General features: G+C 31.2%; 2 protein-coding genes across 2 annotated transcripts; both read left to right on the top strand.

Annotated features, from left to right (window-relative positions):
* Positions 1 to 2,847: 2,847 nt before the first annotated feature.
* Positions 2,848 to 4,343, top strand: LOC145557359 (replication protein A 70 kDa DNA-binding subunit D-like). The gene is made up of 7 exons (XM_081618543.1): positions 2,848 to 2,866; positions 2,958 to 3,078; positions 3,173 to 3,302; positions 3,401 to 3,558; positions 3,646 to 3,772; positions 4,124 to 4,249; positions 4,338 to 4,343. The coding sequence occupies exons 1-7, from the start codon at positions 2,848 to 2,850 to the stop codon at positions 4,341 to 4,343; spliced, it is 687 nt and encodes a 228-aa protein (XP_081474669.1).
* A 3,563-nt stretch (positions 4,344 to 7,906) lies between these two features.
* LOC145557358 (uncharacterized) lies at positions 7,907 to 11,082 on the top strand. The gene is made up of 3 exons (XM_081618542.1): positions 7,907 to 8,244; positions 8,323 to 9,617; positions 9,797 to 11,082. Exons 1-3 carry the CDS (start codon positions 7,907 to 7,909, stop codon positions 11,080 to 11,082), a joined length of 2,919 nt encoding a protein of 972 aa, XP_081474668.1.
* The last annotated feature ends 221 nt before the right edge of the window (positions 11,083 to 11,303 follow it).

Raw genomic sequence — 11,303 nt, 5'->3', positions numbered from 1 at the left:
TGCGACTCTTGACTCTTTGAAAACTAAGAAGATAGAATATTTATTTGAGTAAGGTGAGTTTTCCATAAAACAACTTCTCTATTTATAGGAAAAACAAATCTTGACTAAAACGCCATATTGCTCCACACTTACGCCACCACTACTGCAAACCAACGCCACTATCCACCACTTCTAGTGCTTCAATCATGTCCTAAAACTTAGGGCTTGTTAAAGCAATAGGAAAAGGTTTCCTCGTTTAGTGGAGAAGACCCAATCAAATGCTAGTAGCGCAAGATTAGAAAATTAGTTGAATATATTTTCTTGAAGAATCTTTATCTCAAAATAAAAGTTATTCTTTTAACCAAAAAAATCTTTATCTATAATTGTTTTATGCATTCTACTAAAGTATCAAACTCCTATTGACACTCACTTACATAAAACCTAAAATAAAAATAGTTTAGACTTTATTGATTCTCAGAAGAAGCCTCTACTCCGAGTCTTCATTCTCCAACTCCTACTTCAAAGCTTCTTGTCCTTCAAAGGGACACCGCAAACAGTGTTTGCTTTTAAACTCCCTTGTCTTAAATGACGTACTCTGCCACTTGTACTTAGACTACACAACCATGAAAATTATTAGTCCCAAATATAAGTTTGACTTGTGTTATCATCAAAACATCAAGGGCAACAAAGATATTCTCCTTAGCTTTGTACTAGATCAAGCTAAGCTTAGCATTAACTTTACTATACACATATTAATATAAATGGAAGTAATGGTGAGTAAACATACAAATTACATTTTATTTTTTGTACGTTTGCTCACACTTTCTAAACCTTAAAAAATGCAGATGAAAAAAAAAATTACCTTAATGATTAGCTAGCTAAGCTCAATTTAATATTTATAATTAAATAAATTTCAACATAATCCTAATCCATTGGCTAAACGAGTGTCAATTTGTCAATTTTAACGTTAATGAAAAATTACCTTAATGATTAGCTAGCTAAGCTCAATTTAATACAATCTAATATATATAAATAAAGTAGGCATTTTTGGAGAGCATTGGGAGCGCCATGTAAGCAAAGGTAGATTTTGGACCAATGAAAAATTAGATTTCTATTTTATTTTAGAATTAAAAAATTCACTCGCCAACTAGATAAAAGTGACGAATAAGATTCGATATATCTCCAATTTTAATTCCATGTAAATAATTATCTTATTTAATTGCATGATAATATAAAGTTATAAAATTCTTTGAAATATCTTTAGTTTAAATATCATATGATAGTAAACACCTACTACATTAAAATATTGAATTTTAGATGGTTAAAAACTATCTTCACCAAAAAGAGCCATGCATATCATATGATAAATCTTCACCAAAATAGGGCCGTGCATATCATATGGTATTAATCATTCATAATTTATCAATATATTCTATGATAATAAATATCATTATTAAATATCAATATAAGATGGCTGTAGCATCACCAACCTCGGTTTGAATCCTTCCAGCCACACTCCTCAGCCAATCATACCTCATTCTCACAAGCTCCGGACTCTTGCATTGGAATAAAATATATAATTTTATTTTCAATACAATACAATACAATATTATTTTCAATATTAGGATTTGATAATCATAACTATCAATATAAGATTTTTTTTTTTTTAACAATAGCCCAATAATATAACTTAAAAATACTTATAACCATATCTTAAAACATATCTACCATTATACGATAAATTTTTGTTACCTACCATTATAAATTGACGATCATACATCACCAACAAAATTTCGTATCAATACAAAACCAAATCAATCAAATTTTGTTCAATCAAATTTTGTGTTAGTAATTGTGTCAGTTGTAGATCATCAATGGCTGGGTAATTCTTCGCTCTTTAAAAAAAAAATATATTTGTATTTGTTATGTACATTGTATTTATTTTGGGATTTTTGTTTTTACATACAGATCAAATTTAATTAGAGAATTAAATTCAAGCAAAAATGATTGGAAAATCAAAGTACGTGTTTCTCGCCTATTTGACGTACTGAATTTTCGCAAACAAGATAGCTTAATAAGTTTGGATATGGTCCTATTGGACGAGGAGGTATTTCTTATAAAATATTACCTCTATTAAATTTTTTTTTTTTAGAGGGATATTAAATTTTTAATTGAACCTCTTTAGTTTTTATTATAACTAATTAACTTAATTTCTTATTTTTAATAACAGGGTGATTACATTCACGCCTCAATCAAATCCAACTTTGTTCAACCCTTTCGTCCGAAATTGATTGAAGGAAAAGTTTACACCATTAGATACTTTTCAGTCGTTCCAAATAAGAATCAATATCGCATTGTCAGTGACAACAAAATAATGATTCAATTTTTTCAAAACACTGTTGTGCGAGCTATTGGAGATGATGAAAAAATACCAATGCATAGATTTGATTTTATACAATTACATTCTTTAGATCAATTTCGCAACAATTATTCACTTCCCGGTAAATATATTGGTTTATTTTATCTAAATGTATAGATTGTTTTATATCAATTTTATTTTTTCTAATATTTCAGTGTTGTATTTTTATGTTAGACGTAGTAGGTATGGTTGTAAACGAAATTGGTGATTCTATCGAAATAGAAGATAAATGGTATGATTGTTTTTTTTTTTTATAATTATTTTTACATAATTCTTCTTACGTATATTTATTATATTTATTTTATGTGTATCTAATATTTTTTTTTTTTGTAATTAGGGGAAAACGAGTTCAAATTAAGCTTTGGAATAAAGTTTTTACTGAGTATACAAAACAGAAAAACCAACTCAATGATTTCACTAAACCTTTTCCTATTATAATAACGTCAACGATGGTGAAAGAGTTTAATGGTAATTTTAGTTTATTATTGTTTATTATTTTACTAATTATTTTATAATTATTTTTCTATCTATTTATTTTTTATTATTACTTAATATGTAGGTAATTTTAATCTAACCTCTTCGTCATCGACCAAAATCTATACAAATGTAGAAGTTCCAGAGGTTCAGTTCTTAAAAGATATTTGGAAGTATGATTTCTATCTTTCAAAATTCTTATTTTGGTACATAGCGTATGCTTTTAACAATAAATTGATTGGTCCAAATTAAAGTTATAGTTTATATTTCTTAAGTAATTTTTTTTATTTTTTATTATAGTGAAAAAACAGAAAATAGTACTATTGGAAAACTTGAGATACAACGTACTTCTACGGACTCACAAGAAATTATCTTCAAGAAGATTGATATCTCAACTCTTATGAATCACATCCAAAAAACTGTTGAAAAGGTATTATATTAAAAATGCTATTTCAATTATTTTGAATCAATATTTATAGATTTAATTTATATCATACAAAATAATTTCTAATAATTTTGTAAATATAGGATTTAATATTCTACTGTAAGGCTAAAGTGACTGATATTATGGGTGAGAATGGTTGGTATTATATCTCATGTCCGGTTTGTAAAAGACGAGTCACTCCAAGATTGGCGGATTTTTTATGCATCCTTTGCGAAAAATCAATTGAAATACCAATACCAAGGTTAGAGATCTATGAATAGTTTATAATTTAAATGTTAATCATATTTAATTTAATTAGCTATTGATTTTTTTTATAAAATTCATATAGGTATCGTTTGGAGCTTGGTGTTGAAGATCATAGTGGTTCGACCATATTTGTTATATTTGATGAAGAAGCTAAGAAGTTAATTGGTCAAGATGCGAGTACTGTTTTTGAAGCTCATATATATGAAAAGGTTATCCTTTTTTAAAAACAATTATATATTATAATGATCATTCAAAATATTGATTATATAATATTATATTTATTGTAAAATCATCTTTTGCAGGCTAATAACAAAGATGATGCTAGCGATAATGACGCAGAATCAGAAATACCAATGATAATTAAAAATATCATTGGGAAAGAATTGATTTTTAAAGTTAAAATCACTGCATATAATCGTAAAACATCTCGACAAACCTTCACTGTGATGAAAATTTTTGAAACAATTATCCTTGAGGTATGTTTTAACTTTTTAAAATTATTAAAATTTTATTAAATTTTTCCAAAAAAATAATTGTTATACTAACTATTTCATATAAAGGATGACAAAGAAGCTACAACAAATAAAGATGAAGATACAAGTAAGGATAATGGAAAAAGGACTCATAATGAATCTGATAGTAAAGATGATAAAGATTCAAGCAACAACACATTTAAAAAATCAAAGGTATCTATCTAATTTTTCTCAAAATTAGCTATTTTATTTTTAAAATAATATACTAATTAATTGTTTAAAAAATATATTTATATTGCAGGCTTAATTCCATGATCAACATAACAAGTTTCATAGTGCGAAGGGATATTCAAGCTTTGAAATTATCATCCATCCATTATGTAGTTTTTATATACTTCATTAAATAATCATTGGTTATTTTAGAATTTCATTATTAAGTTAGCCATTAGACTATTTAGCAATTTCTTCATATGATTTTAAATTATTATGTACTCCAATATTTTAGATTTTACTTTTATAAGAGATCTTATACGTTTTATTATTAATTATAAATTTGAGGTATTAAAAATTTTATGTGCAACATTTAGTAGTGATATGAGTAATTTTTGTTATCCCATATCCTACTCAAAGTAAGCTCGCCACGCCAAGGAAACGTAATTTGACAATTTGTATATACTCAAAGTAGTACAATAAGGCTGTCACCACTTTTAATTTATTTGACCGTTCAACCATAGTATATATTTTAAGATAAAAAATAAAAAGGTGAAAAAAATTAAAAGATAATCTATAATCTAATCCTAACCCAACTTTAATAAAATAAGTATCAAACTTAGATTTTTAATTTATAATCTATAATCTAATCCTAACCCAACTTTAATAAAATAAGTATCAAACTTAGATTTTTAATTTATAAGAGATCTTATACGTTTTATTATTACTATCATACTCTATAATCTAATCCTAACCCAACTTTAATAAAATAAGTATCAAACTTAGATTTTTAACTTTTATAAGAGATCTTATACGTTTTATTATTACTATCATATTTCGTGTATTGGAGATTGATATCTCAACTCTTATTTTTTACAACTAAATAAAAAAAAAGAACGAGTAGTTCTCAACTTTAAAATAAAACCAAAGGAATTGATACCAATTTGCAATTGGTGAGAAACGTCAACGCGTCGGTATATGTAAATAGGAGAGGAAGTAGTTAGTGTAATAATAATGGTTAAATTAGATAAAGAGGATGTTATTGTTTGGGCATCATTTTCGGTGAAGATACATCATACAATCATCCTACCCTTTTCATTTTTTTTTCCTTCTATTGTAACATTATAGTTGCAGACTTATTACTTTTCCCATCCATACATTCTCTTTTGGATTCATAAGTGCTTGACGAAATTAAAAGTTATCTTTTTTCTTAAATTCAAAAGATAAAAATTTACTTTTTTTTTGTAAAGATATTACTCATAACTCTATATTCTAATAACCAACTTTAATAAAATTATCATACATATTTAAACCATAATTTTTATAAAATTACATATATGCAACTCAAGAAAGAACACAATCATCGTACAGTGAATTTACTCTAAGAGATACCATGAACCAAGATTTCATTAAAAAAAGCTTTGCAAAGAGAAAGAAGGAAAAGGAGACGATTGATACTCAATGAGAAAAAAGCACGAAGACAACTGCATATAGGACCAGGTAATTAATATAAAACATAACTTGCTCTTTCCAATAAAATTAATCAACGTATTAATCTACTGTGACTTGATGTATTTGTAAAATTTTTTGTTAAGTGGTGTGGTATAAAGTAAATACAAAAAGAGGAAGTACTCCCTCCGTTCATAATGTTACAAGATCAGAGGGAAAACACTGAAAATATATCTATACATGAACCATTGTATGGGCAGATTTGCATATAGACAAAAGAAGGCGATTATTAAATAACGAAGAGAATGGACAAATTCAATTCGAAACAACTTTAGCAGGTATCATGAAACTTACCAACTTACCTTGCACTTTCTTTAAATCACTATCATTATCTAAGCATGGATTTATTTAATGAACAGGAACAAATAATGAAAGCTACAAGTATATAAGCTTAGGCTTACCTGAATACGAATGTCCAGAGTGTGGTGCATTAATGTGGTACGAAGAGAGAGTTAAGAAGAGAAGCACAAAGAACAGGACAATCTTTAACCTATGTTGTCAAGAGGGGAAAGTAAAATTACCCAAAATCAAAGAACCACCCAAGTTGCTGGCAGAATTGTTGAATTACATGGGAGACAAATGCGCATCAGTCTTCAGACAACTTATTCGTATATACAATTCATGTTTTGCATTTACATCAATGGGCGCTAAGATTGATAATTCAGTAAACACAACAGCAGACCCATATGTTTTTAGAGTAAGTGGACAGAATCATCATCGCATAGGATCTCTTCTGCCGGTAGATGATAAACAACCATCATTTGCACAGCTATATATATATATGATGGTGCATAAGAAATCAATTTAAGAACAGATGCTGTTCAAAAGAATGAAAACAGCCCAAAATTGAATTTTGAATTACTCTCCAAATTGAAAGCAATGCTTGACAAAGTAAATCCCCTAGCACAAACCTTTAGAATGGCACAACAAAGAATAAAACAAAATGTGTGACAAAAGTGGACCATAAGGCTACTTGGTACAAGGGACAACAAAAACAAAGCATACAACATGCCAACATCATCTGAGATAGCTACACTTATAGTAGGAGATATTGGACATAACACATATGGAAGGGATATAATAATTGAGCACAAATCAAAAGGATTACAAAGAATAAGTGAATTACACCCAAGCTTCATGGCTTTACAATATCCTCTGCTATTCCCATACGGAGAAGATAGTTTCCATCTTGGGATAGTATATGCTAAGAAAAAAGGATCAGGAAAAGGGAAAAGGGAATGTGTGACCATGAGAGAGTTTTACGCATACAGGTTGCAAACAAGAAAAACAGAAGCTCAAACTCTACTACGAGAAGGTTAACTACTTATCTTATTCAAATTAATATGCACGTTTTTACAAATATAACACATATACAAACAAAAAAAAAAGATACAACAATCTAATTACTTATGTAACAATAAATTCATATTTCGAAACATAATTCCTTATATCTTGCTGCAGGTCGGTTACTTTTACAATTTATAGTAGACTGTTATTGCGCGATTGAAGAAGAAAGGTTGTCATTTATACGAAACAACCAACAACAATTTAGGTGCGAAATTTACAGCAACATACGAGATGCTGTGGTACAAGGAGACATGAATGGGGCAGCAGTTGGAAAAAGAATTGTCCTACCAGCATCATTCACGGGAGGACCAAGATACATGTACCAAAACTATCAAGATGCTATGGAAATATGTAGACGATATGGAAGCCCACATCTATTCATCACATTTACAGCAAACACAAAGTGGCCAAAGGTACAAGCAATATTGCGTCATATTGAAGGACAAAAGCCAGAAGATCGACCAGATATCATGGCAAGAGTATTCAAGCTCAAACTAAAAAAACTCATGAAGTGTCTTAAAGAAGACCATTAATTTGGGACTGATGTGGCAGGTAAAGTAATTTAAAAAATAATTTGCAAAGTTATGAATGCGTACCAGTAGCAGGACACATACACACACACTTCAAACACGATAATTCATTTTGTTTCCTCAATCTACTTTTAAAGTTTTCCACGGTTTAATTTTTAGTTATAAGCAAACTATAATAATTTATGATGAACTGATGATGAGAAATTCAATTAAAAGTCAAAAAAAAAATAAAATAAACAACAATAGAAAAAAATACAATAACTAACTTTCAGTAATGTATCGGTTAAATACAGATGTATGCACTGTGGAATTTCAAAAGAGGGGGCTACCTCATGCTCATATACTATTATGGATAAAGGAAGAAGAATTACCACACACTCCACAATTCATAGACACAATCATACAAGTAGAGATCCCAGACAAAGAATCGAAACCAGAATTATATGAAGCCGTTACGCGTTACATGGTCCATGGTCCATGCGGAAATTCCAATCCAAATTGCCCATGCATGGTGGATAAGAAGTGCAGCAAAAACTATCCAAAGCAATTCAATCAAGAAACTGTTTTTGATAATAATGGCCACCCCGTATACAGAAGAAGGGAAGACGAAAGGTAGTAAATTTATTAACAACTTATACTTAATAATGCCATAAATTGCTTAACACTCTAATCCCAATATAAAACTCGCAGGTTCATTAAAAAGGGTGATCATCTAATGGATAACAGATCAATAGTTCCATACAATGAAGGCCTACTACTAATGTTTGATGCTCATATTAATGTGGAATGGTGCAATACCACACGTGCTATCAAGTACCTGTTTAAATATATATGCAAAGGACCAGACAAGACAACCATGATAATTAGTGACGACCAAACAGATGAGATAAAATCATACCTTGATTGTAGGTATATCTCAGCATGTGAGGCAGCATGGAGAATTTTTGAATTTGATATTCACGAAAGAAGTCCGTCAGTCATACGTCTACCTGTACACTTGGAAGAAGAACAGGCGGTTGTTATTCGAGACAATGAGAATTTAAGCATGCTCATGAACAATGAAGAAGCCAATGAGACTATGCTCACGGAATGGATGCATACCAATGCAATTGATGAAGATGAAAGGTCCTTAACATATGCAGATTTCCCTACATACTATGTATGGACTACTGTTGATGTGGTTGATGAGCTTGGAAATACAAAAAAGAAAAAATCATGGGAGAAACGACATCATGGAAAAAGCATTGGAAGAATAACATATGTACACCCAACAGCAGGAGAGAGGTACTACCTTCGTCTACTACTTAACATTGTCAAGGGTCCTAAATCTTTTCAGGAAATAAAGACAATCGATGGCTACTTGCATCCTACCTACAAAGAAGCGTGCTATGTTTTGGGGCTGCTTAGCAATGACAAAGAATGGCACGACGCTATACAAGAGGCTAACCAGTGGGCAATGCCATCGCAACTACGAGAACTATTTGTCACACTACTTCTATTCTGCGAAGTGACTGACATATTCAGCCTTTGGGAAAGTAGCTTTAAGGCCCTCTCAGATGACATACTACAAAAGAAAAGGCGATTATTCAAACATCCAGAACTAATACTAACAGAAGATCAAATAAAGACATTCACCCTATTGGAGATTGATAGAATCCTTGTGAAATTCGGAAAGTCATTAGACGATTTCAAAGATATGCCACAACCCGACTTCACTGAAGCAGAGCGCATGGAAAACAAGCTAATAGCAGAAGAAAGACTATATGACACCAAGCAACAGCAAGAAGAGTGGTCAAGCAGAGTAACAAAACTGAACAAAGAGCAATTGGTTGTTTATGACAGAGTTGTCCAGGCTGTACAGAACGAAACAGGGGAGACATTTTTTGTATATGGCCATGGAGGGACTGGAAAGACTTTCCTATACTGCACCATATCAGCAAGGCTTCGTGCAGAAAAGAAAATTGTTCTAAATGTTGCGTCATCAGGTAAGGCATTAATCTTTTAAAATGCTATTAGTAAATTAAAATGCTACCTGATACTAAATTAAAAATAAAATAGAACAGTAAAATTAGTCACATCTTTACGATATGTAATTTAGCTAATATAACAAAAAACAGTAAAAAAAAAATATTTACCAGTCACTTCTCTTCAAACTGCAAATCAGGTATTGCGGCCCTACTATTACCTGGAGGAAGAACAACACACAGCAGGTTTGAGATACCGATTGGCCTACTAGAGAATTCAACATGTAATATAAGTCGCAAAACACAACTAGCAGAACTACTACAACAAACATCATTGATTATATGGGACGAAGCACCAATGGACCACAGGTTTGCATTTGAAGCACTTGATCGCACTATGAGGGACATTGCAGGGTACAAGAACCCAAACGCAGCATCTAAGTTATTTGGTGGCAAGGTGGTATTACTAGGAGGAGACTTCCGACAAGTACTCCCCATCGTGCCAAAGGGAGGCAGACAAGAATCGATTAATAGATCCCATATATGGAAATATTGCAATGTGTTTATACTGAAACAAAGCATGAGGGTACGAGAAGGCGACACCAAAACAGAGAACTACTTTAAAAATAAGATGTTCAATGAATGGCTACTAGCTATGGGAGATGGAAGGCTTGAAACACAAAATGAAGATCATGAAGCCGAAGGAACATGGATTGAAATACCAAGTGAGCATATGGAAAATGTGGATATCTTTGATCTGAAAATGGTCGTGGAGACGATTTACCAAGATTTTGAACAAAGAAAAAGTGATGCCAACTACTTGAGGGAGAGGGCTATACTCACACCCCTAAATGATACTACTGATAGCATAAATGACTACATGATGGGTCTCTTACCCATAGAAGAAAAGACCTACAAAAGTTGTGATGAAATATGCTTATCCTCAACAGAAGGTGACCAACAATTTGATGCATACCCTACAGAGTATTTGAACAGTCTAAAGTTACCGGGCTTACCCCACCATGAGCTAAAGTTGAAAGAAGGAATGCCGGTCATGCTTCTCAGAAACATAAACCCACCACAAGGGTTGTGCAATGGAACTCGACTTATTATTACGCATCTTGGAAAGTTTGTAATTGAAGGAAAGATCATAACTGGGTCTAAACAGGGAAACAAAGTTTTAATACCCAGAATTGTAATGACATCAACAGACCACAAACTGCCATTTATATTGAAAAGAAGGCAATACCCTTTAAAGCCTTTCTATGCAATGACAATAAACAAGAGTCAAGGACAGTCACTTTCATATGTGGGAGTATACCTACCAAATCCTGTTTTTAGTCACGAACAACTCTATGTGGCAGCTTCAAGAACAACTTCACCAGAAGGCCTAAAGTTCTTTATTAATGATTCTTTGCAAAAGTACAAAAGGAGCACAAAGAACATCGTCTACAAAGAAGTTTTCTCAAACTTACCCTCTGTGTAATAGTCATGTCTTTTTTTAAAACCCAAATTTTTCAAATATTTTTTATTATAAGCAAAACACAATATTTTTATAAAAGCATACCACAAGGCTATGTAAGCAGCCAAAGCAAGTGCAAACCAGTACCAAAACAAGCAAGAAGCAGGAAATGAGAACTCACTCTCTTGTCAAAGGAAAGACCTTTGTCTGCCACAGAAGAACATGCCAAAACTTGGAAACGCGTC

The sequence above is a fragment of the Chenopodium album genome, chromosome 9 (assembly GCF_948465745.1).
Source record: "Chenopodium album chromosome 9, dcCheAlbu1.1, whole genome shotgun sequence".
Taxonomy (NCBI): domain Eukaryota; kingdom Viridiplantae; phylum Streptophyta; class Magnoliopsida; order Caryophyllales; family Amaranthaceae; genus Chenopodium; species Chenopodium album.
This window is presented reverse-complemented; position numbering and strand designations above follow the sequence as displayed.

Bases quoted from the DNA above. Each gene is read 5' to 3' on its own strand.
- LOC145557359 (XM_081618543.1), top strand. The intron at 3,303-3,400 runs GTATTATATTAA...TTGTAAATATAG, and splicing joins TCCAAAAAACTGTTGAAAAG to GATTTAATATTCTACTGTAA. The intron at 3,773-4,123 runs GTTATCCTTTTT...TTTCATATAAAG, and splicing joins AAGCTCATATATATGAAAAG to GATGACAAAGAAGCTACAAC.
- LOC145557358 (XM_081618542.1), top strand. From the start codon at position 7,907: ATGTATCGGTTAAATACAGATGTATGCACTGTGGAATTTCAAAAGAGG. The intron at 8,245-8,322 runs GTAGTAAATTTA...TAAAACTCGCAG, and splicing joins AGAAGAAGGGAAGACGAAAG to GTTCATTAAAAAGGGTGATC. The intron at 9,618-9,796 runs GTAAGGCATTAA...ACTGCAAATCAG, and splicing joins TCTAAATGTTGCGTCATCAG to GTATTGCGGCCCTACTATTA.